The sequence below is a fragment of the Erythrolamprus reginae genome, chromosome 1 (genome assembly GCF_031021105.1).
Source record: "Erythrolamprus reginae isolate rEryReg1 chromosome 1, rEryReg1.hap1, whole genome shotgun sequence".
NCBI lineage: Eukaryota > Metazoa > Chordata > Lepidosauria > Squamata > Dipsadidae > Erythrolamprus > Erythrolamprus reginae.
Window position 1 is genome coordinate 285,322,919 of NC_091950.1, and position 26,185 is coordinate 285,349,103.

The window sequence follows — 26,185 nt, forward strand, 5'->3', positions numbered from 1 at the left end:
GTGTAGGCCTGCTTTAGAATCCTGCAGTGATTTTATATATGTATATATCATGGTTGGTCATGTTTAATCTCAACCTCAGCAACTAATAATCCTATACACACACATTGTAGGGCAGGAAAGGCACATTTATCAATGTAACAGTAAATGGAAAAAAAATGCTACGAGCCCATGCATTGCTTGGAGGACATCACTTTTAAACAGCAGGCTGGAAAAGAGAAAAAAAGAAAAATCTCAGAACAAAGCAGCGACACACTACTTACAGACCGTTGCTTGGAAAAGTAGGAATGTGTTAACATAATTACTAGGACCTGAATTTCAAGGACTTTACCATTAGGACGCAGTCCAGGAGTGATTGGAGTGGGCAGGCAAGAGTTAAAAACTACAACAGTTTAACAAAAACCAAAAACTAATTTTAATTTTTTTAAAAACCGATGCCTGAGGTATAAACAATCCAAGATGAATTACTCACACTCCAGGAAAGCTCATCTGCCTAAAAATGCTCCAGTTCAGTGTTTCTTAAACTTTTTGCCCTCAGGACCACCTCCCACTTTAAAAAAATTATAGAAGGCACTACAAGAGCTTTTGTTTACACGAATTAGATTTATTGATATTTACCATATTAAAAATTAAAATTGCATTTTTAATGAACCATGTTAAATTAACAGCAGTAGGCCCATTAGATATTAATATATTTTTCATGAAAAACTATATTTTAATATAATAATAAGTGATGTTTTACGTTTTTGCAAATATCTTCAATATTTGGCTAATAATTTTGATTTAGAGGACCCTGGAGATGGTCTCCTGCAATCCTCTGGCTACACTTTAACAAATTAAAAATCGAATGAATGAACGAACAAACAAACAAACAAATAAATAATGCCATTTTAGAAGTTGCTTCTTTTCATTGGAAGAAATTCTGGCTGCAAAATATGGTACTGGACAGTCCATCCCAAAACAAAAAGACACAAGAAGAGATCAGACCTTACACTTGCTCTACTAGCTCAGTGTTTCTTAAACTTGCCAACCTTAAGACATGGACCCAAAGGTGCTTTTCTTTCAAAAGATAACTGGACCTTATTGTTTTTCCTTGAAAAAAACCCCGATCTCCATCATTCAGTGCGAACTGAAGAAGCTTCTTGGATGAGAATAAAAACGTCTTCAAAGATAAACAACGAAGTCCAGTTGCCTTTTGAAAAATGCACCTTTGGGACAACCATGACATGGATGACTGAGAACCCGCAGATTACATGGTTTGAAGTCCACGTGTCTTATAGTTGCTCAGTCGGACTAGCTAGCTGAAATCTGTTTTACTGTACTGTTAAAAATGAGGATTTCCGGGCGTCCTGTCCCTTTAAGGGACAGCTCTGCTATCACCAATACAAACCCACTTCCTGGAATAGACAATTGACTCCCTTTCAGGAGCTCCACGGAAAGCTTCGGTCTGTTTCTCTTTCCGGCGGCAAGATCGAAACGATGCGTTCCGGAACGGGACCCTCTAGCTTGCTTTCAGTAGTTCTCTATGGTAAATTGGACTGAACGACTCGCGGGGGCTTATTCCTCGCCGATTGATTCCTTCACTTGGCTATTATGGCGCCTCCGAAAGGTAAGCGAAGCGACCCTGGGATTCTCCCAACGCCTGATCACGCTGGTGCTCGGATCGCGAAGCCAGCTGCTCCCGATCGACTCCGCTTTATCACTTGCGCGGAAAGAGCGCGATCCACTTCACAGGGGCTAATGTTTGGGCATCCCCATGTGCGGGTGGGGGATTCCCTATGCAAAAGGCGGAATCCTAAAGTCCCCCCCCCCCATGGAACCGGGTTTGATTAGAAGAAGAAGGTGGCTAGTTCAAATAAAGGCGCAAGCCGATATCCATTTGTTGCCACCCATTCTGCTTTCCGTGGATAGCTGTTCTGTTGCACTAGAAGAGGTTTTCCCAACCAAAGCTTTTCAGATGTATTGGATTTTAATGTGTGTGTTTGTGTGTTATTATTTCACTGAAAGAGTAGTAGATGCTTGGAACAAACTTCCAGAAGACGTGGTTGGTAAATCCACAATAACTGATTTTAAACATGCCTGGGATAAACATATATCCATACTAAGATAAAATACAGGAAATAGTTTAAGGGCAGACTAGATGGACCAGGAGGTCTTTTTCTGCCGTCAATTTTCTATGTTTCTATATGAATTGATCAGGCTGAAATAATGCAATAACATAGGAACTTAGTTTGGAAGCATATTATGAGCTAACCATGGAATGAAATTATATTTTGATTGCCAAATTATATTTGATATTAGAAATTGTAGAAAAATGAAGACAATTTTCACAGTGATCTGAACATGGGAAGAAAGTACATAAATTGTTCTTTGAATTCAGTTCATTTTGAAGAACTACCATATATCTTGTTTTCAAAGATTTGTGCCATGAAGAGCCCTAATTTAAATGTAGCTGTTCTCTGTACAGTATTTATAAAAGTTCCTTATGGAAGTGATTCACGTTTTACAGATTCGTCCAGTTTTTGGCATGTTCATATGTAGGTTTAATATATATACAGGCAACTTTTAGTTCACTAGAAATTTGGCAAGCTTGTTAATATGGTCAATTTAAAAAACAACAACACTGAATTGGTTTTATGAAGTAGTATGCTAGAAATATGCAATGCTATTTTGAAGTCAAAGTAAATCATAATATCATATGGTTATACTGTTGGGTTTCTGAATTTAGTGTTTTAAATAGTTAAACAGTTTTTCTCTTAATTTTATTTAATCACTGTGCCACGTAGACACCATGTTTAACACTTTTGCATTCTGTCCTGGAAACAATAAACAACCCCCCCCCCCAGGTAATATGAAAAGTAAGTTTCCTTGTCACTACTCAAAGGAAGAAAAATGTTTAATAGCGCTGTTCACCTGGTTGCACTGAGTGATATGTCTGCTGCAGAACGTAGCCTCGTGCCACATGTTGAAGCAAAATAGATCTTATCTTTAAAAGATGATCGTAAATTATATGATTGCAAAATGTAACCTGTAATACCTTGAAGGAATATTTACACAAGGTGGAACTCCTTTGAAAGAATAAATGTTTAAGTGACTGGATTTGGGAATGCAAAGCTGTATTAAAATAATGGTATAATGAACACTATATATATATACAGTATATGTATATTGTTCTGAGTTCGGGTTTTGCCCCGTGTAATATTTTGCATGTCTATGCGACGTTTCAGTGAAATCACATTCACCATCATCAGGCTGAAGTTGTAAGCTTCGTGCTGCTGTAAATATAGTGAGGGTATGGCTAGCTGATGAGGCCAAAATAAGGCCGAAATAGATCTATCCTAGTCTCCCTTAATTTTCAAATTCAGCAAAAACATTTGACATATATATACAGTGATCCCCCGGTTATTGCGTCCCCGACCATTGCGAACAGGCTAATTTGCGATTTTTCAACCCGGAAGTCAAAACACCATCTGCGCATGCGTGCCCTTTTTTCTATGGGCACGCATGCGTAGATGGCGCCGGGCAGATCAGCTGCTGGGCGGCTTCCCTAGGTCTTCCCCCTCTTGGCGGGCATCAGCGAGGAGTTTCCCCACCGCCCACGCAAACTCCTCGCTGCTGCCGCTTCGCTCGGCCGCTTCCCAGCTGAGTACTCAGCTGGGAAGCGGCCCGAGCGAACGGCTTGTCTGCAGCCTGCCTGCCCGTGCGCCCGCGGCTCGCGCGCCCTTCTCCCGCCCACGCCGTTCGCTCGGGCCGCTTTCCAGCTGAGTACTCAGCTGGGAAGCGGCCCGAGCGAACGGCTTGTCCGCAGCCTGCCCACGCCGTTCGCTCCCCCTCTTGCTGGCGGGAGGGCGAGAAGCCCTCCCCAGCACCCGCTCGCCCGCCCTTCGCCGCTCGCCCGCCCTTCACCCGGCCACCCGCCGTTCGCTCGCTGCTCGCCCGGCCACCCGGGTTCGGGGGCGCCGCTTTCCAATGAGTCCCGAAGACAAACGCGGAAGTTTGACGTTTGTCTTCGGGACTCATTGGAAAGCGGCGCGGCTGTTTTAAAATGTCGCCGCCGGCATGGGCGGCTTCCTAGCAGCCCCCCAAACCCGGGTTGGGGGTCCGGGGGGGTGCTGGTAAGCCGCCCATGCCGGCGGCGACGTTTTAAAACAGGAACCCCAATCTTCGGCTCCTCGCTAGCGCTGCGGGAGTAAAAACACCATCTGCACATGCGCAGATGGTGTTTTTACTTCCGCAGCGCTACTTCGCGAAAACCCGATCATTGCTAGGGGTCCTGGAACGGAACCCTCGCAATGATCGGGGGATCACTGTATATATATATATATATATATATATATATAAATATATATATATATATATATATACACACACACACACACACACACACACACATACACATATACATACACACACACATACACACATAGTATAGTGTTGTGGAAATACAACCCCCCCCCCCCCAAAAAAAAACCTTTGTAGAAGTAAAGCAAAGAATCTAAGGCAGTGGTTCCCAACATTTTTTTGGCCATGCCCCACCCAAGCATCTCTAAGATCCTGATGCCCCCTCCCCTATGACATATAATTCTTACTATTCAAAAAGTAAACTCTACACATGCAGAAGAAGCCTAAAAGGCCATTAACGTGGTTTAAACAAGGCTTAAATTGCCCCCATTAAAAATCAAATTGCCCCACGTTGAGAACCACTGACGAAGGCAAACATTACTAGTCTTCCTTGATGGTACCAATTCTAAATCATTACATGGAACTGGATGGTACCAGGATTTTTAATTATTAATTCCTTATATAATTATTTTAAAAATCTGTACAAAGAACTATAGTTCCAGATTATCCTATCTGAAACATTGGGTAGCACTAGATATATCTTTATGAGATGCTTTGCGGTGAATATTCTGAGGTTAATGTCTAGAGACACGAGGAGAGCCTGTTGCACACAACAGCTAGATGACCTTGGACTAGTCACTCTTTCTCAATTTAGGAAGGAGACAAGGTCAAGCCACTTCCAAAAAACCTGCAAGGAGTAGTTCATACAGTTGCCGGAGTCAACAATTACCGTACTTAAACTGAACCCTGCTCCCCCAAAAGATATGAAGATCTGAAGTTTTTTGCTCCAGGACAGCTCACTTTGAACAAGGCTCCCATCCTCTTGTTTTAGGTTGATTGGCATAGAAGAGAAGTAACAGTGAGGCACAGAATTGTATCCCTCCCAAATAAGTTGTTTAAGTGGGAAATGCTATGGTAATGATCATGAAAAAAACAGTGGTTGATTTAGATGTAGGGAAAAGTTATTTCAGTGCCCACTGTGAAACAGACCTGATCAAGCGTGGAACTCATTACTGGACTCCATAGTGTCATCCCCAAACCCCCAACACTTTACCCTTGGATTATCCACGGTTGACTTATCCAGATTCCTAAGAGGTCAGTAAGGGGCGAGTACAAGTGCACTAGAGTGCCTTCCGTCCCCTGTCCTATTGCTCTCCTATATCTCCTTTCTTTTCTTCTATTCCTATATCTCTTCTTCTATTCTTTCATTGATATGTTCTATTACTATATCTTCTTTTCTATTATTTCTTAGATATATTTTACTATGAGTATCTCCTCTATAACCTTCATCATGTATTTTACTGTGTATACCCACTAAAACCCTCATCGTGTATTGGACAAAATCAATCAATCAATCAACCTGAACAATTGTTATTTATGATGCCTGTGAAGATTTGTGTACCACCCTCTAATGCAGTGTTTTTGAAACCTGGCAGTCGTCAACTTCCAGAATTCCTCAGCCAGCAGAGGAAATTGAAACTTCTCTAGTGGCTTCCAGATATTCCTCTGTAGATGGCCAACTGTCATTGTTGCTGGGATATTTAAAATTAGTTAATTAAATATCTTCCTCCCTCCCCCTCCCTCCTTTCCTCCCTCCCTCCCCTCCCTCCCTCCTTTCCTTCCTTCCTCCCTCCTTTCCTTCCTCCCTCCCTCCTTTCCTTCCTTCCTTCCTTCTCTCCTTCCTTTCCTTCCTTCCCTTCCTTCCCTTCCTTCCTTCCTTTCCTTCCTTTCCTCCCTCTCCCCTCCCTCTCCACTTCTCTTTCCCCCCTCCCTCCCTCTCTCTATTTAAGATCAGGTTGATTCATGTGAACTTACTTATGACTGTTGGAGGTGGGGTTTTAATTCTTATATTTCACAGAGGAATCCTTTTGCTTTTTCAGAAAATGTCAGCCTACTTTTTAAGTTGTACTGCTTGACGGTGATGACCTTAGTGGCTGCAACATATACAGTAGCATTGCGATATACAAGAACAACCGGAGCAGTTCTCTACTTTTCATCCACAGCCGTTTGCATTACAGAAGTTATCAAATTATTCCTAAGTTTGGGCATTTTAGCAAAGTAAGTATGAAGACTGGTGAGGATAGTCAGATGATAAATTTACTTGCTCTTTTCTGATTTATTTTATTCCTTAAAAAAAACACCACCCCTCCCATAGTTCCTGTTATGATACATATATATTCTATGTTAGATTTGCTTCTTTAAACAGATTATTTTCAAAGCAAACAAAAACATTCTGAATTGAGTTTTTGTTCTATATAGTGGTACCTCTACTTAAGAATTTAATTCATTCTGTGACCAGGTTCTTAAGTAGAAAAGTTTGTAAGTAGAAGCAATTTTTCCCATAGGAATCAATGTAAAAGCAGATAATGCATGCAAACCCATTAGGAAAGAAATAAAAGTTCAGAATTTGGGTGGGAGGAGGAGGAGGAAGAAGAGGAGGAGGACAGTCGCTGCCCAGAGCGAAGGGAGTGTTTCTTTTCTCTGGGCGCTGGCAGAGGTTTAAGTTAGATAATGCTGGTGTAAAAGATGTATAATGAACTCAGTGGCATCAGCCATAAGAGCATGGTTGCTGCTCCATTGTCTGTTTTCTGAAACTACTTTTCTTTCAGTTGATTTAGGCGCTGTAAGGAATCCTGGGTGGGAAGGAAAAATGGCACCCATGTGGGGCTGGTGAGAGAATAGGTTCCACAACTGGCCACATGTCCCTACTTCTCCTAAAATTAGGCATTTGGCGATAGTTACCAAGAGAGACATGTTCTGACTGTCTTAATTATCTCTCAGAAGTTTCAGTTATTCTGAAATCAGAGTTTCAATAAGTAGTTTTCTAAATATCAAAACATTTATGCATGCTCACCATCTTTAGTTACTTATCTTCGAGTGTCTGTGTGTGTGAAAACCACTCATGCCATGATCACAAAATCTCTAGAACTGTAAAGCCTACAAACTTGAACTTTGACACGTATGTTCCTCTTGGCTTCTAGGTGCTCACTATGAAAGGATTTTTCAAAACGACCATCAGATAATTAGTATTTCTTATATTATTAACATGCTCTGATGCTAATTACTTAGACATTCTCCTTCCCCTCCCAACCTGAAAATAACTCTGGAGAGAAGGGGATAGCACAGGAGAGGCTTTTGTGGGGCAAGGCTGAGAAAGAGAAGGGGATAGCATAGGAGAGGCTTCTGTGGGGCAAGACTGAGGGAGAGAAGGGGATAGGATAGGGGAGGCTTTTGTGGGGCAAGACTGAGGGAGAGAAGGGGATAGCATAGGAGAGGCTTCTGTGGGGCAAGGCTGAGGGAGAGAAGGGGATAGCACAGGAGAGGCTTCTGTGGGGCAAGACTGAGGGAGAGAAGGGGATAGGATAGGGGAGGCTTCTTTGGGGCAAGGCTGAGGGAGAGAAGGGGATAGGATAGGGGAGGCTTCTTTGGGGCAAGGCTGAGGGAGAGAATGGGATAGGATAGGGGAGGCTTTTGTGGGGCAAGACTGAGGGAGAGAAGGGGATAGGATAGGGGAGGCTTCTTTGGGGCAAGGCTGAGGGAGAGAATGGGATAGGATAGGGGAGGCTTCTTTGGGGCAAGACTGAGGGAGAGAAGGGGATAGGATAGGGGAGGCTTTTGTGGGGCAAGACTGAGGGAGAGAAGGGGATAGCATAGGAGAGGCTTCTGTGGGGCAAGACTGAGGGAGAGAAGGGGATAGGATAGGGGAGGCTTCTTTGGGGCAAGGCTGAGGGAGAGAAGGGGATAGGATAGGGGAGGCTTCTTTGGGGCAAGGCTGAGGGAGAGAATGGGATAGGATAGGGGAGGCTTTTGTGGGGCAAGGCTGAGGGAGATGAGGGGATAGGATCAGAGGTGGGTTCCTACTGGTTTGGACCAGTCCTATAGAACCGTTAATAACTTGGTGGCCTGGGTCTCTGGAACTGGCAGCAATCTAGGCCTGCCATGCCCCAGAGTCAGTTCTCTTGGTGGCACCATCTAGTCTTTTGCTTCTGTGCATTCTCAGAAGCTTTTTTTTTAGTTCTGCACATGCGCGTGCCAGCATGTCCCATCCCTGAGCAAACCGGCAGTAGCAGAATCCGGAACCTACCCCTGGATAGGATGGAGTCTTCTCTGGGGAAAGGCTAAGGGAGGGAAGGGGAGAGGAGAGGCCGATGATAACTATTCATTACTTTTCAAGCCGTGAGTGTCGATTTATCAAGCCCGATCACATAGTTTCGTAGCGGAGCACAGGTATTCTGCTAGTAAAGTAATAAAATCTAATGAATGTAACAAATAAATAAAAATAAAACCTTGCTTTTAGGACATTTTGTTTTTGCTTTTGTGTGGAAAAAGGGAGAGGGTGATCTCCCTCCTGCTCTCTTCCCACCCTTTTCTGCACAGAGAACCAAACTCTATACAAGATGGAACACCAGCAAAAATGGCTGTCACCATAATGGATGATAATTTGAATTGCTCTCTCGGCCAATCTAAGTCACCTGACAGGATAGATTAAGAAGTGTCCTGTCCTTTTGCACTTTCTTAGGAATCATCTGGTTAATAAATTTATTTATTTATTTATTAGATTTGTATGCCGCCCCCTCCGTAGACTCGAGGCGGCTCACAGCAATAATAAACAATATATAATTTAAAAGAAACACTAAAAGCCCCATTATTAAAAACAAACATACACACAAGCATACCATACATAAACTGTATAGGCCCGGGGGAGATGTTTCAATTCCCCCATGCCTGACGGCAAAGGTGGGTTTTAAGGAGTTTACGAAGGGCGAGGAGGGTGGGGGCAGTTCTAATCTCTGGGGGGAGCTGGTTCCAGAGGGTCGGGGCCGCCACAGAGAAGGCTCTTTCCCTGGGTCCCGCCAAACGGCATTGTTTAGTTGATGGGACCTGGAGAAGGCCAACTCTGTGGGACCTAATCGGTCGCTGGGATTCGTGTGGCAGAAGGCGGTCCCTGAAATATTCTGGTCCGATGCCATGAAGGGCTTTATAGGTCATAACCAACACTTTGAATGGTGACCGGAAACTGATCAGCAACCAATGCAGACTGTGGAGTGTTGGTGTAGCATGGGCATACCTTGGGAAGCCCATGATTGCTCTCGCAGCTGCATTCTGCACAATCTGAAGTTTCCGAACACTTTTCAAAGGTAGCCCCATGTAGAGAGCGTTACAGTAAATGCATGTTAACAAAGTGGAATTCTGTCAAGCTCATCTGAGATGGAATTGTTTTCACTGAAACTGCTGGGAAACAACTCTGGCACAAGGGAAGGTTCTGTGCATAGACTTCTCCAATGGGCAATGTACCCTACCATAAGAAGTGGCAATCCTGACTTCTTCAAAGCACCATGGTGAGCTGATGCCTTGCTGCCTTTCACTGACTAGCAAGACATTTTTAAGAGATTATTAAGATCACCCACATGATTCCGGACAGCTGTTCTTCATGAATAGACCAGCTGCTGTTTTTACAGCTGGCTTATGAGTGCGGTTTTTATATTTTTCTGTTCGTATTGTTTTGCAGTTTATATTCACTTTTACTCTGTTCATTTATAATTCTTAACACCATTACAGTGATACCTTGTCTTACAAACCCCTCGTCATACAAACTTTTCAAGATACAAACCCGGGGTTTAAGATCTTTTTGACTCTTCTTCCAAACTATTTTCACCTTACAAACCCAAGCCGCCGCCACTGGGATGCCCCGCCTCCAGACTTCTGTTGCCAGCGAAGTGCCCGTTTTTGCGCTGCTGGGATTCCCCTGAGGCTCCCCTCCATGGGAAACACCACCTCCAGACCTCCGTGTTTTTGCGATGCTGCAGGGGAATCCCAGCAGCACAAAAATGGGTGCTTTGCTGGCAACGGAAGTCCGGAGGTGGGGTTTCCCAGCAAGGGGAGCCTCAGCGAAATCGCAGCATCACAAACATGGAAGTCCAAAAGTGGGATTTCGCGGACTTCCATGTTTTTGTGATGCTGCAATTTCGCTGAGGCTCTCCTTGCTGGGAAACCCCACCTCCGGACTTCCGTTGCCAGCAAAGCACCCATTTTTGTGCTGCTGGGATTTCCCTGTTGGGATTCCCCTGCAGCATCACAAAAACATGGAGGTCCAGAGGTGGGGTTTCCCATGGAGGGGAGCCTCAGGGGAATCCCAGCAGCGCAAAAACGGGCGCTTTGGCTGGCAAAAGGGGTGAGCTATGGGCTTGCACGCATTAATCGCTTTTCCATTGATTCCTATGGGAAACATTGTTTTGTCTTACAAACTTTTCACCTTACAAACCTTGTCCCGCAACCAAATAAGTTTGTAAGACGAGGTATCACTGTATTTGGGGGAGGAAAAGAAGAAGCGGTAATCCTATTTCTCCTAAAGCATTTCCCTTTTTATTTTCCTCAGGGAGACTGGAAGCCTGGGTAAATTGTCAATGTCTTTGAAAGAAAATGTTTTAGGGAGTCCTAAAGAATTATTGAAATTAAGTGTTCCTTCAGTTGTGTACGCTGTTCAGAATAATATGGCCTTCCTGGCTCTCAGCAATTTGGACGCAGCCGTTTATCAGGTAACTTGAGTGATGTTTGGAAGTTGTATCCTTTGCCATGTCAGTCAGAAACAGAGGCTCACACACATGTCATGTCGGGGGACCCAAAGGTGCTTTTCCAAAAAGGCAACTGGATTTTCTTTGTTATTCCTTGAAGATGTTTCGCTTCTTATCCAAGAAGCTTCTTGAGTTTCACTTCTTGGACATTTCACTTCAAAAACAAAGAAAGGAAAAAAAAGAGAAAACCATGATGTGTGTGATTGAAAATCTCTACAGACAGAGATGTGGGCATTCTTAAGTCAATGGTTGCAGTGCCTAGGGCAGTGATGGCAAACCTTTTTTGGTTCGCGTGCCAAAAGGGTGTGTGTGCGTGTGCCCACACCCATTTCCTCCTATTTCCTCCCTCAACCCATGCATGCGTACTCCCCTGCGCGCTGCCCCTGTGCACAATCCCCTCATACCCCATGCATAGGCACAGGCCTCACTGAAGTCTGGGATAGTTCTGGTTTGTCCGTTGTGCTATTTTTCACACTCCAGGGCTTCAGGAAGCTTCCCTGAAGGCTCTGGAATGTGGAAAACAGCACAATGGGAAACCGGAAGTCTGTTTTTCCAAACTTCCGGTTTGCCCATTGGGTGGTTTTTCACACTCCGGGGCTTCAGGAAGCTTCCCTAAAGCCTCTGGAGTGTGAAAAATAGCACAACGGGAAACCGGAAGTCTATTTTTCCGAACTTCCGGTTTGCCTGTTGGGTGGTTTTTTGCACTCCGGGGCTTCAGGGAAGCTTCCCTGAAGCCTCCATAGGGCGAAATGGCTTTCTCCAAGGGCGAAAATTAGTGGGCTAATGTGCTCACATGCACCGAAGCTGATATAGGGCAAAGCCTCATGTGGCTTCCAAATATGGCTCCCCGTGACATATCAAAGGGCATCACAGGTTTGCCATAACGGGTCTAGGGACATCTGGAACACAAGGACATGAAACAGCAGTGCTGCTGGGGAAAGGGTGGCATTATAACTCAACAATTTTCCAGTAAAAATAGTTTGCCCTTTTAGCTATATGCTTCTGAAGGAAAAGTCAAGAAAGAAAGATAATAGAAATCTTCCATAAGTGAAGTGCTTTACGTCCTCTGTAATTGTTGTGCATGGTTGTCTTTTGATGTAGATGGGAGAGAAGTTAGTTACTCAATGGGTTGTCTGAATAGTTTCATTCATGAAAAATAACAAAGCTGCAAATCACACTGCATAGAACGGACAATGCAACAATAACAGGATATACAGTAGTACCTCTAGATACGAGCTGCTCCACATGCGAGTATTTCAAGATATGAGCCACGAGGGGAGAGAAATTTCTGTTCCAGACCCGAGCTCAAATTCGGCATACAAGCCGAGCGTCCACTAGGTGGCGCAGGAATCCTTGCTTTTGGTTATCTCTGAGGGGAAAAACAAAGTCTAAAGCCATTTGTTCCAGATACGAGTTGCTCGACATACAAGCTCCCTTCTGGAACGAATTATACTCGTATCTAGGGGTACTACTGTAATTGGTCACTTACTAATAATCAAAACAATTACATTCAAACCATATGCTCTTAATATTAATCTCTGTATCACTTGAATGACATAATGATCACTTTTTCCTTACTTGTCTCTACATTAAAAAATATTTTTGGAAGGCTTTTCAGCGCCCTGTAGATGGGATTATGCATCTCTGAAATAAAACATGCCTCAATCCCAATGGTTTAGGTGACATACCAGCTGAAAATCCCCTGCACGGCCTTATGTACTGTCCTGATGCTGAACCGTAGCCTTAGTCGATTGCAGTGGTTCTCAGTGTTTATGCTGTGTGGTGGAGTCACGCTTGTGCAGTGGAAACCAGCTCAGGCTACTAAAGTTCAGGTAAGATTTCTGCCTGGGATCCTTAAATTTCATTTTACTTATAGGGAAAAAAAGGTGACTTGTACAAAGAATAGCAGATTTTTAGGGAACAATAAACTAGAAACCTACTGTATTTTCCAGAGTATAAGATACACCTTAGTTTTGGGGGAGGAAAACAGGGGGGGGGGGGAGAGAAAAATCTGGCTCTGCTTTCCAGCAATTTGCCTCCCAACAAACAGTACAGATCATATACAGAGATTCCTGTGTGTTTCTGTGCATGTTTGCCTGACCCATAGAAATAGCAAAGAATTGGAGAAATGTACATTATGGCAGTATATTAATGCCAGAAAGTTTTCTTAAATGTAGTCGCACTAATTCCTTCCAATTATTTACATAGATCTACTACAAACATGACTTAGCCAGGGTTTCACTCAGCTGCCTTATCTTCATACTAAAAGAGGACACTGATATATTTCAGATTATACTTGTATATATGCTGTTAAATTGATGTGGCTTTCTTGAAGTATACATTATCTCTGCTATTTAAAAGAAGATGCAATAGCACTGGGCCTCTTCAGATCAAGCATTTATTTTAAAAAGCTTCTTCATTTTGTTAAATTGTCTAGAACAGCAATAAAGCAGTCTTTCAAAAATAAGTCTAATAATTTGAACATCCTATAGATATTTATAGTTATTGACTTACTTCCTTGCATCCAGTTTCAGCAACTGATTAGCACAAGAAAATAAAATTCTGCCTCTGCCTTTCTCTCCCAGCAATTTGCCTCCTTGCAGTTTCAGTTTCACTTTCATTTTAGCACATGGGCCTGCCTGCCGATAATCAGTTGCTTGGGCTAATCAAGCTGTTGCTGCAAGAAGGTAAATTTCTGGGAGGCAGAGGCCAAAAGGTGGGGGTGGCTGGGTGGGGCTACATTTGGTATATAAGACGCACCTAGGTTTTCACTTGGGGTAAATATGGTATGTTTAATATTGAATGTTTAACAGAAGTGCACACGCATCAAATTATAGTTTAATATTTAAACATGGATAAGTTTTTTTGGGACACCTTGTTTTTCTCAATAAAGGCCACCTATCCCCTGGTACAATTTTTATGTGGGCTGAAATGAGGAAGGAGTGATTTCAGAACTGTCAGGAAATTCTTGTTACTGTCTAACATTTTTTTTAAAGCCCTACATGGCATCGGACCAGAATACCTCCGGGACCACCTGCTTCCGCACGAATCCCAGCGACCGATGAGGTCCCACAGAGTTGGCCTTCTCCAGGTCCTGTCAACAAAACAATGCCATCTGGCAGGACCCAGGGGAAGAGCCTTCTCTGTGGCGGCCCCGGCCCTTTGGAATCAGCTCCCCCCCGGAGATTAGGACTGCCCCCACCCTCCTTGGCTTTTGCAAACTTTTGAAAACTCATTTATGTCGCCAGGCATGGAGGAATTGATATATCTTTAGCTGCCTTTGATTTTATGGATGGTGTGTTTGGGCTGTATGACTGTTTTTAATAGGGGTTTTTTAAAGACTGTTTTAACATTGGATTTGTATATGATGTTTTATTGTGAACCGCTCCGAGTCCTCGGAGAGGGGCGGCATACAAATCTAATTAATAATAATAATAATAATATTATTATTATTATTATTATTATTATTATTATTATTATTATTATTATTCCTTTCTGACCTCCCTCTTTTTGGTATCATTGTTTCCTTCTTTCTGATTTGAGATAAGTATGAACTAATGGCAAAATTTAGTTTAAGAATCAGATGAAATAACTTAATCCCAATGCATCCAAACGTTTCCAATTCCTGTCTGGGATCATAATAAACTACTTTACATGTTACAGAAAAACAAAGTGAGATCTGGTGGGGGGAAAACCCCCCATTCTTGTGCATACTTACTTGGCAATTAGACTTGTTCAATATAATGGGGCTTGAATGAAATCTACCAAAAGAATCTTCACTTCCACTCTCTATCCAAAATAGCCAATATTTTCATCCAGGATCAGTTTTACAAATTTGTTCCCTATTACTTCTTTAGCAGAATTCAGTTAATCCATCAAAAACACAGCCTGTGTTATTTGAAGATAGATTATAGGTAAATGAAATGGTTCTTATTTAACGGTAATGCAAATGACAATAGCCAAAGAACCTAAAGAACAGCAAACCTTACAAAAATAGAAATAAGGTACCGTTGTCCAGTGATTGAGGCTATTTCCTTCTTTAGTTCAGAAGGTTTGGGTCCTGACTTTATTTTCTTGAGATTATATATTTTCTTGAAATTATATCTAGGCAAACAGGACAAGGTTGGCCAAACCTATTCTGGCTTAAAAAATCGGAGTCCCCTAGGTTTTGAGAAGTAGTTGTTGCCAATAGAGGAGAAATAAATTGATTTTCTTCTTTATTACATCTTTAGGTGGAACAGAATCCACTGCTAGGATTTGGAGCGATAGCAATTGCTGTTCTATGTTCAGGATTTGCAGGTAATAACTAAAACACAGAACGTCAAGCATGGCATTAGCTTATCTGATGGCTCTTGTTTCCTACTTGTATTAGATCTGTTGCTTAACAGTCATTGGGGCTTGAATTTTCATTGTTTAACAACAAGGTTTAATATCAGGGTGTCCAGCAAACCTGGAAAACAGGGAAATCAGGCAATTATCAGGGAGGTAGTAGTATTGGGTTGGAAAGAGTCTATAAAATGGACACTACAGAACTGGTACTGGTACATGGTGGATCACATTTATTTTGAAATCATGGAAATAAGATTAAACAACTTTGATGAAAATAAACTGGAGAAGCTGATGGCATGATGGAATAAGGTGAAAGGTTATATGCTGAGTAGAATCTGTGACGCAAATGTGAAAAATAAACTTCAATCACTCTTTCAATAATAACAAATGCAAAGTAGAGCTAAGGAAATATATACAGTAGTCCCTCGCTATACCGCGCTTCACCTACTGCGGCTTCACTTCATCGCGGGTTTCTGAGGAAGTCGATCGGCAGATTTAAACAGCCTGCCGAACTCGATCGGCAGGTTTTTCAAAGAAAAAAGAAAATCTAAAATTGTAAATACTGTATTTAAATACTGTATCTAAAATAAATACTGTGTGGGAAGGGTTTATAAACACTTAAAACAATGAAAACTTACCAAACAATTACAATATAAATACTTAAATAAGTACTATCAGTCGATAAATTCCCCATCGCGGATTTCACCTATCGCGGCTAGGTCTGGAACGTAACACCAGCGATAGGTGAGGGACTACTGTATATATAAACTAGTAAATATTTGAACCCCCGCAATTGGTGGTGTTGGTGACGGTTATTGTCAGTCGGGTGATGGGCACACGCACTGTGCACTGTTTTATATTTGTTTTATGCAACCATATCTACAAAATCAATAAAAATATATTTAAAATTTTAAAAAGGCAATTATCAGGGAAATCGGCGGTTCAAGAAATACCAGGGAATTTGTGAAAAAAGCAGAATAAATCAGGGAAAAAATCAAACTGTATTAAAATGTTTAAAAGTCAGGGGAAAATCATGTTTTAAAAAAAACAATGGATCGCACTGCCTAGCAGAGTCAAGCAAAAATGAGCATAACTGTGGCAACAACTTGCTTCCTAGCTACCGATATTTCTCCATGGCTTAGCCGTTTGGTATGGCATCATCTACGACCACACTTTAACTAGATCACAAGTTACAGGGAAATGTCAGGGAATTTCAAAATGCTTTTCCCCTGGACACCCTGAATATGCAATGTCACATAATAGCACTGTTTAGCGATGACAATCTTAGCACTTCCCATTGCCATTGTTGAGTGAGGATCATGAACCATTAAGTAAGGACTTCACATGTCTGCAACTTATGACTTAGTCTTGCCAGTTTCCACATGCAAAGCCAATGGAGAAAGCGTTAGAGAAGGTCTCCCGCTCCAGCTGCTTTTTCCCCTAAGGAGCCATCCGTGCACCCAGGGGTGGGTCCCACTTGCCTTCGCCACCGGTTCGCATTGCGACGTTTCACGTGCATCCCCTCGAGCAATTTCACTTCCGCACATGCTCAGAAGGTGGATTCAACCCGGAACACAGCTGAGGAAATGATCAACTGTGCTTCGGGCAAAGAAATAAAGGTCAGTATTAACATGGGGGCCGGCGGGAGGGCTTTTTTCAAAGCCCAGAACGAGGAGAAGCCATCCAAACATAGGAAAATCGGCCAAAAATTCACAAAAAAAGATGGCGACATGCACAGACCATCATCGACAGAACTGGATCCGTGATGCCAATGTTACATCACCAGCGGGTTGCTAATGGTTCGGGTGATCTGGTCCAATCTGGGAGGAACCCACCCCTGCACGCACCCTACTGCACTCTCATCCTGTTGCAGTGCCCAGACCCCAGCTGCTTCCACCTCCACTAGGTGGCAGTGCTCAGTCATGTGTTCGGTTGTACTCATGCATGGCAGTGGCTACTGTACACACTTTAAAAGATTCACTTCCTATGGTGGTGACCGCCTATGTGATTTCCATTTGTAGCATGTGGCAGGGCTCCTGTCTGACTGCACGCGTGTCACATGGCAGTGGCTACCTGCATGCCCCCCTGGATTTGCGCCACCCGTCCAACTCACCTGAGTTCTGTAGTTGTCTCTCAGCTTGTTTGCAAGCCACCTAAGGAAAGGCTTGTTTTGACAGAGTTGCGACTTCCTGCCAGCTTTCCCATTGACTTTGCTTGTTGGAAATTGTGGTCATGTGACCACAGGGTGCTGTAGATGTTCATAAATATGAACCATTTGCTGTTCTGTTGAGCTCTCTGGTAGAATCCTCCCGAAAATGCACAGATACAATTTCACACACACATACGTTTGAAAATTCAAAACAATGTTCTTTATACCAAAAATTCAAATACAGTGGAACCCCGACATAAGAGCTGCTCTACTTAAGAGCAACTCGAGATAAGAGCTGGGAGGGGAGAGATATTTTTGTTCTACTTACAAGCCCAAGTTCGAGATACAAGCGCCAAGGAGCTGTCTCCTGAAGCCAAACGATAACTTCCGCGTTCGGCTTCAGGAGACAGCTGCGAAGCGGCGCGCGTGTTTTAAAAGGTTGCAGCCGGCCTGGGGGGCTCGGGGGGGTGCTTGCAGCTTTCTTTCTTGCTCTTTTTCTTTCTCTCTTTTACCTTCCCTTCCTCTATTTCTTCTTTTCTTTCTCCTTCCCACCTTCTTCCCTCCCTCCCTCCCTTCACTCATTCCTCTCTTACTCTCCCCTTTCATAAGTTTCCTTGCTTCCTTCCTCTGTTCCTGTCCCTTCCCCCTTTCTTTCTTTCTTTCTTTCTTGCTTTCTTGCTTTCTTTCTTGCTCTTTTTCTTTCTCTCTTTTACCTTCCCTTCCTCTATTTCTTCTTTTCTTTCTCCTTCCCACCTTCTTCCCTCCCTCCCTCCCTTCACTCATTCCTCTCTTACTCTCCCCTTTCATAAGTTTCCTTGCTTCCTTCCTCTGTTCCTGTCCCTTCCCTCTTTCCTTCCTTCCTTCCCACCCTCCGTCCATTCATTCACCCATTCCTCTCTTGATCGCTTAAAGCCGGTCCCTGGTGCAAAAAGGGTTGGGGACCTCTGTCCTACAGGATTGGGTGGCAGAGAAGTTGAACATATGTAAATTTAAAAGTTTAAGAAAGTTTACAAGTTAAGTGAAAGAAACTTCATTATTCATTTATATGTACATGTACATTTCTTCATTAAAAACATGTCTTTCTGCATAATTTAGACTAACTTTGTGAGTTTTTTGAGGGCTGGAACCAATTAAAATTATTTACATTAATTCCTATGGGGAAAAGTCGTTCGAGATAAGAGCTGCTCGACTTAAGAGCCCAGGTCCGGAACGAATTAAACTCGTATCTCGAGGTACCACTGTAAACTAAAAAATAAAATTCAAATATACAAACTCTTTTTATATAGCGAAGAGCACTCGTCTCCAAACAAACTGGTAATTTGTACAAGCCCCTTATCAGTTCTGAGATACTTAGCTTGCAGCTGTGAGGCAATTCACAGTCCTTCTTCTTCCACAAAGTGAAACACGCTTTGCTCTGGTTTAGTTTCAAAGCGGGGGAAAATCAGCACACAAAAGGTCAAAGTCAGTAAAGCAGTCACGAAACACAACAATCAGATAATCCTCCACAATGGCCAAACCCACAGGCTGCTATTTATAGCAGCCTCACTAATTACCACAGCCCCACCCAACCACAGGTGGCCTCATTTTCTTTGATAATAATCTCTCAGTTGTTGTTGCCTATGCATCGCTCTCCGCATGCGTGGCTGTATCATTAACTCTTGTTCTGATTCCAAGGAGGAGCTAGATAATTGATCTCCTTCTGAGCTGTCTGCCCCACTCCCCTCCCTCTCACTCATGTCTTCTTGGTCAGAGGAGCCTTCATCAGCAGATTCCACCGGGAGCAAAACAGGCCTGCAGCATGTGGATGTCTCTTTCACATCCACAGTCTTTGGGGCAGGAGCTGGGCCAGAGCTAACCACAACAGTTGCCAAGAACTTGAAATATGATCACATGATTGTGGGACGGGAGGCAGCAGACGTAATTTTGAGGCCAGGTCATAACTTTTGGGAAATTCATGTAATTTTGAATTGTTGTTAAGCAAGGACTGCCTGTACTGATTTTCCCGCGAATCGGTGCAATTTGTTTGCAAAATTTGAAGAAATGCAAAGCCTAGGAAGTTTTATCTTGCCGTTTGCCATCTTGGGGTGTGGATGCCATTATTCACTAAAATGCCATTGATCCAGAAATATTTCTATACTGTTCATTGTGGAAGTTATGATTCAGCTAGACTCTTTAATTTGACTGTCAGAAAATTAATGCTTTCAGAAAAAGCTATGGACACCTGCCTTTAGCATTCAGCGATAAGAGCCTAATAATCTATTCATCTTTAAAATAGATTGATTGACGAGCTTTTTTTCCAAGGTAGCTTGCTGATCTTTTTCTACTTTCCTTTCAGGGGTGTATTTTGAGAAAGTACTAAAAAGCTCTGATACATCTTTATGGGTGAGGAACATACAGATGTATCTCTCTGGAATTGCAGTGACATTGCTTGGGGTCTACACAGCCGAAGGAGCTCAAGTACTGGATAAAGGATTTTTTTATGGCTATACGCCATATGTCTGGTTTGTCATCTGTATGTACTGGGTTTAGCCTTAACTTTTTAACTTAATTGTTACAACCTGTTATAGTTTGTGATGTGTTTGTAGTAATGTTAGACGTACTGTGTTCAAATATGGGAATGTATTGAAAAAGCAGTAATTATTAATACGCTCTAAAAGATGAGCTCAATCCAATTGACTAAGAAACAAATTTAAATCGAATAAAACAACATAATTCCTTTCTGCTCAGTACTATTAGGTCAAACTGAGAAATGTGTGAAAGTGGTCTGTAGAAGCAGGTCACATTTATTACAGAGCATTGCAAAAATCCTAATGAGACTTGCCCGAAGCCTCTTTTATAATAATAATAATAATAATAATAATAATAATAATAATAATAATAATAATAACAACAACAACAACAACAACAACAACAACAACAATAATAATAAATAATTTATTGGATTTGTATGCCGCTCCTCTCTGTAGACTCGGGGCGGCTAACAACAATGATAAAAACAGCATGTGACAATTCAATAATGAAACAACTAAAAACCCTTATTATAAAACCAAACATACACACAGACATACCATGCATAACTTGTAATGGCCTAGGGGGAAGGAATATCTCAACTCCCCCATGCCTGGCGGTATAAATGAGTCTTGAGTAGTTTACGAAAGACAGGGAGGGTGGGGGCAATTCTAATCTCCGGGGGGAGTTGGTTCGAGGGCCGGGGCCGCCACAGAGAAGGCTCTTCCCCTGGGGCCCGCCAAACGACATTGTTTAGTCGACGGGGCCTGGAGAAGACCCACTCTGTGGGACCTTATCGGTCGCTGGGTTTTGTGCGGTAGCAGGCGGTTCCGGAGGTAATCTGGTCCAATGCCATGTAGGGCTTTAAAGGTCATGACCAACACTTTGAATTGTGACCGGAAACTGATCAGCAGCCAATTGCCTATAGCAGTGATGGTGAAACTTTTTTTCTTGAGGTGTCCAAAGATCATGCGTGAACGCTATCACATATGCGTGAGTGCCCACACCCATAATTCAATTCCCAGGGAGGGCTAAAACAACTTTCCCCGCCTCCTGGAGGCCCTCTAAAGGCCAGAAACGGCCTGTTTCTCAACTTCTAGTAGGCCCAGTAGGCTCATGTTTCTCCCTCTCCTAGCTCCAAAGGGAGCATAAAAACGCCCTCCCCAAATCCCCCGGAGGCTCTCTGGAAGCCAAAAGCGCCCTCCCAGTGTCTCTGTGCAAGCCATAAATCAGCTGGCCAGCACACACATTCACGTTGGAGCTAATCTAGGGCAACGACTTGCGTGCCAGCAGCTGTGGCTCCGCGTGCCATCTGGCCTATAGCATTTGTTCTCAGCCTGTAGTCTGTGGGTCCCTGAGGGGGCACAATGTTGTCACAGGGGGTCCATGAAGGCTTTAAGAAATGTTATGATTTAAATCTTCAGTTAAGTTTTGGCCATTGTCCGCGGCCACAAAATAATATATATATATATATATATATATTTTTAAATATACTTTATTAGTTTATACAAAAAGGAATAAAACAGGGGGAAGGTGGATGGAATTACAGAAAAGAAAGGTGGGAGGGGAGTGGGATAAACAGTATTGTTATATTGCAGCTTATATATATTATTGTATATACATTTCAGGTATTTGTCCATATATAAATATTTCATATTCAGAGTTCTTATTTAAATATCTTATAGCTGTAATATTTAATAATCCAACAGTAATATGGGAAAAGAAAGGGTAGAAAGGGAGAAAGGGAGGAGGGAAGGGGAAAAAAGAAAGAGAGAGAAGAGAAAAAGAAGAGAGAGAGAATAAGATGAGAGGTAGTACCTGCAAGCAAGCAGGCGTTTGAATTGTGATGACTTAGATGGATTATAATTATTGTTTTTGTTAATGAAATTTAATCGTAGATTGTAATATTAGTAGATTTCTAATAACTATCAAATGAGTTGAACTCAGACAGGAATTCAATCACAAAATAATATTTAAAGAGTTCCAGGATAAATAAAAGGTTGAGAACCGCTGATCTATAGAATATCAATCTAATGAATGCCAGTTCCGCTAGAGCCTGTAAACTGTAGAAGCCAGCTGCTGAGGTATACATGCAGCTGATATTTGCATTTACACAGCTTGTAAATTATAGAGTGGAGGTTGGTAACCAGGCACCTGTTAGATTTGGACTTCCATCTATCTCAGCCAAAATACCAAGTGGTGAGAAAATGGGAGAGAAATGTGAAAATAAATTTAGAGGAAAACGATGTGAAATGTAAGAGACTGAAGGCTAATTGAAACTTGGTCTTTGGGACATCATGTTAGCAAGTATGCTAAGGAGGGTACATTTCAAAACCACACGATGGAAGAATGCCAAAATTCAATAATCTGTTTTGGAGAAAATGAAAATTAAATTAAAAACGGCTGCACTACACATTTGCAAAGCTCGAAGTCCAGTATTTAACTCTTCTGATATTCACCAAAATTCAAGCATAAATGATTAAACAATTAATTGTTTTAATTTTTATTTATTTGTATGGGAATATTCTTGGGAGGTAGAAGGCAGAGCTACAGACTAGGCAACAATCGTCAGGCATGGGGGAACTGAGACATCTCCCCCGGGCATTTACAATTTATGAATGGTATGTCTGTATGTATGTTTGTTTAGAAAATGGGGTTTTTAAAATATTTTTAAATAGTAATTTAGATTTGTTGTAAATTGTTTTCACTTTGTTGTGAGCCGCCCCGAGTCTGCGGAGAGGGGCGGCATACAAATCTAAATAATAAATAAATAAATAAATAAATAAAATCAGACAAGGGGCAGCTTAGCCCGTAGAACAAATAAAGGTCAGAAATAAGAAATAGGTCTTAGAAAAGGCCCTTCCAAAAGTCTTGGACTGTAAAGGTAAAGTGTGGGGACTTGCAAGATTTTGCTAATACAGTATAATCTTATATAAAGCTAGAGCTAGTAATTCTGGATGTGCTTCTTGTCTGGACTACCTCACAAAGCTAACATAAGTTCTATTTTTAATTCTGTTTCCTTCAATTATCCCTTTCTATGGTCTGTGGTATTTGGAGGCTAAACAGTAAAACAAAAAAGAATAGTTCTTTTTACCACATCGGAATATATTGTGCGTAACCACACCTCTTTTTTGTCCTAGTTCTTTCCAGTGTTGGGGGCCTCTATACTTCGGTGGTTGTTAAGTATACCGACAACATTTTGAAAGGTTTTTCCGCAGCAGCAGCCATTCTGCTCTCTACAGTTGCCTCAGTCGCTCTTTTCGGTTTACAAATCAGTAAGTTGCTTTGGACTGTTTTGTGTTTTCATTAAATCATTTACGATCCACAATATCATGGGATGGGGATGGGTTCAACCAGTGATACATTACCACTGCTCTAAATTGTTCATAACATCCTGCTTTATTCTTCTGCTAACCCCATTTATTTATGAAGCTTCACAAAGAAAAAGGCCAGATTATGTTGTCTTGAGTTATTTGTCCAGGGTGATGCCTTTCACGTTCAAACATTATGTGCTTATAAGGTATTTTTCATCATATTTCATTGCTTCCACTGAAAAATATTTTTCTGTAAGATTGTTACGAAATGATAACAGTTGTTTCTCATACAGATAGTCTTTGCTTATAAAGCAATCACAATTAGGACCAGCAACTCCATTGCTATGGGAAGCAGACTCTTAAGTGAGAAATTAGATGACCATGACTGCATTTCTTATGACGGCATACAAATCTAATAAATACTACTACTACTACTACTACTACTACTACTACTACTACTACTACTACTAATAATAATAATAATAATAATAATAATTTCTTTTCCCCACCCTTTGGAATGCTCACCCTGGCATTGGGATAATTAACCAGAAGAGAATTAATATTTGGATTGACATTCATTGGCGAGGAAGAGATTACCAGAGAGTTAGCAGGCACACAATGGGGAATACACATTGAAGGCAATGGACTGGTGCCAGCAGCATGAGAATGTTGTGGAAGCAATTCGGTGCAGTCCCTACTGTGTGCTTGCATACTCTCTTGTAATCCCTTCCTCTCCAATCTCTACTCTGCAAGGGAGGAGAAAAATAATGAACAGAACAACATGTACTGACTCCAATGGTGATCACATAACTGATGGTTGCTGCAAACCTAAATGTGGTCATTGGCCATACAACACTTCTTTCAGCACCATCATAATTTTGCATGGACACTGAATGAGGCAATCATTAATCAATGACTACCTGTATAAGCAAGCCGACGCTTAGTCTTGTAGTCATGAAGTGAAGGTAAATGTGAAGATTTTTTCAATCTTCCCAAGGTCTCAGTCATACTTAAAGTTAAGATGAAGATGTCACTTATAGTGGTACTTTGGTACTCATCTTTAATTGGTTCTGGGAGGAGCAATGGATATTAAAAAGGGCGAGTAGTAAACTAACTGTGACTTACTACATGATCCTTTGTTTCAGCCGGAAGGGACTTCCTTTTCCTGTCAGCAACCTTGCCAGTATGGTTGACTTCCTGTCTACCCTCTGTGGCTGTCCCTTGCTTCCTTTTTCCGGGACCTTCCCATCATGGTTGACTTCCTGTCCACTCTCTGCAGCTCCCCTCCCCCCCACTTCCTTTTTCAGTGTGTTGAATATTAAACACCAGGATATTTTTATGTAAAACATTTCATTGACTATCAAATTTGATGAGATTTGAAGCAGTCAAGTACTGAGGTACCCCTGTATTTGCTAATATAACAGCCCTCCCAAAGCAGCTGTAAAATGGAAGTAAATTGGAGCAAGATATCAAAACTACTTTCCAGCAACGAAACACAACCAATGAAACATTTGGGGAATTCATAATCTAAAGCTGCAAACCAGACTTTTTAATTTTATTTTCAGGGACGAGGCTGTGATCAGCATACTTTAAACTCTGCATTTTCTTTTTCCCCTTCCAGCTGTAACTTTCTCTCTGGGGGCACTGCTTGTCTGTGTTTCAATATACCTGTATGGATTGCCCCGACAAGATACAACCAGAATCCAGTCAGCAGAAACAAAAACGTCCAAAGAGAATCTTACTAGTGTGTGACGTCTGTCTTCATGAAGAATAGAAAAGGCAACACAACAGAAAAGAGAGAGTTTGTATGCCTGTCCTCACCCCTCACCCACCGCGTTTTCTTTTTGATAGAAAGCCTTCAATTCTTCATGGAAAACTTCTGATGGGACCGAAAAGGAAGTCAGTTATTCATTGGATGAAAATCTACACTATAGGAAGATTCTTCGCTAATCTGTGGAATCTCACTTTTTCCTTATAAACTTCGGTCTTTTGCTGTTGAAGTTGCCTTGTGTGGAATAGAAGGAATGGAAGGCACAGTTACATATAAATAGGGAGATGGCTGTGGAATTTACTCCTATGTTGTAACATTACATGTAGGCTTTGTTGCCAGAAATGCTTTTGGTTCCAGGGAATTCAAATTTAAATGTGAGCAAAACAACATACAATTATATTGGAAGAGCATCTTTTCTCCATGGATACCTGACATGAAGATCCAGCCAAGTGCTACACTGTTTTAATGATGACAATCATCGTTGCTATAGAAAAAACACAGTGACGGACAGTTGTGAGATAGAAGAATGCTGTTCCTGGAGCTTTAAAACTGAAAATGGTAATTTATTTTTTAATATCCTGAGGCCAGGATCATTACTTTTTGAAAAACCACAAGGAAGAAAAAAAAATACTGTGACTTCTTTGAAGAATTTTTCTATTGTAAAAGGGAAGGGGATAGATCACTGTATATACATTTACTCCTGCGTTGAATTAACTGGTTAAAATATACATACATTCTTGTGCAGTACGGCTAGTGCTTTAACTGTTACAATTTGATTTTTTTTTTTAAATGATGAAAGAGAACAAACCCTATGGATCAAGTATCATTTAGGTTTATATTTACTGATCTTTGTCAACTCACTTTTATACTGGAATTGTTGAGAGGTAAAGCTTTTAGCGGGTTTTCTAAAATGAGGTTTTAAGGAATTAAAATGTACCATTTCTGTAAATGGAGTTGTTACAGAGGGAACCAATCAAACTGAGACTTGAATCTGAAAAATCAGATGTCAAGAAGTGATTTTTAGCCTTAAAGCCAACCAGTGTAACTACCTCCAATTTGGTCATAAGAGTTCTTTCTTTCCTTTTCTTTTCGACTGTCTGACTCTAAATGATTGGCCCTACTTTGCCCAGAATTTGGAGGAGATTATTGTGATGTGGTACAAGTGCCTTAGCCAATTTTGGGGGAGTGGAAGGGAAGGGAAATT

The 26,185-nt window shown here is 41.8% G+C and overlaps 1 protein-coding gene across 3 annotated transcripts; it reads left to right on the forward strand.

The window, feature by feature from the left end:
* The first annotated feature begins 1,389 nt into the window (after positions 1–1,389).
* Positions 1,390–25,728, forward strand: SLC35A1 (solute carrier family 35 member A1). 3 transcript variants are annotated; one of them, XM_070733185.1, is made up of 8 exons: positions 1,390–1,606; positions 6,219–6,396; positions 10,715–10,874; positions 12,590–12,742; positions 15,143–15,209; positions 19,724–19,900; positions 23,037–23,171; positions 24,832–25,728. In XM_070733185.1, exons 1-8 carry the CDS (start codon positions 1,591–1,593, stop codon positions 24,960–24,962), a joined length of 1,017 nt encoding a protein of 338 aa, XP_070589286.1. In that variant the 5' UTR covers positions 1,390–1,590; the 3' UTR covers positions 24,963–25,728. The 3 variants fall into 3 exon arrangements, with proteins under 3 accessions (XP_070589286.1, XP_070589285.1, XP_070589287.1); XM_070733184.1 differs by having other exon boundaries at positions 1,457–1,606; positions 10,691–10,874; XM_070733186.1 differs by lacking the exon at positions 1,390–1,606 and adding an exon at positions 1,912–1,971 and having other exon boundaries at positions 10,691–10,874.
* The last annotated feature ends 457 nt before the right edge of the window (positions 25,729–26,185 follow it).

Bases quoted from the DNA above. Each gene is read 5' to 3' on its own strand.
- SLC35A1 (XM_070733184.1), top strand. The intron at 15,210-19,723 runs GTAATAACTAAA...CTTTCCTTTCAG, and splicing joins TCTATGTTCAGGATTTGCAG to GGGTGTATTTTGAGAAAGTA. The intron at 23,172-24,831 runs GTAAGTTGCTTT...TTCCCCTTCCAG, and splicing joins TCTTTTCGGTTTACAAATCA to CTGTAACTTTCTCTCTGGGG.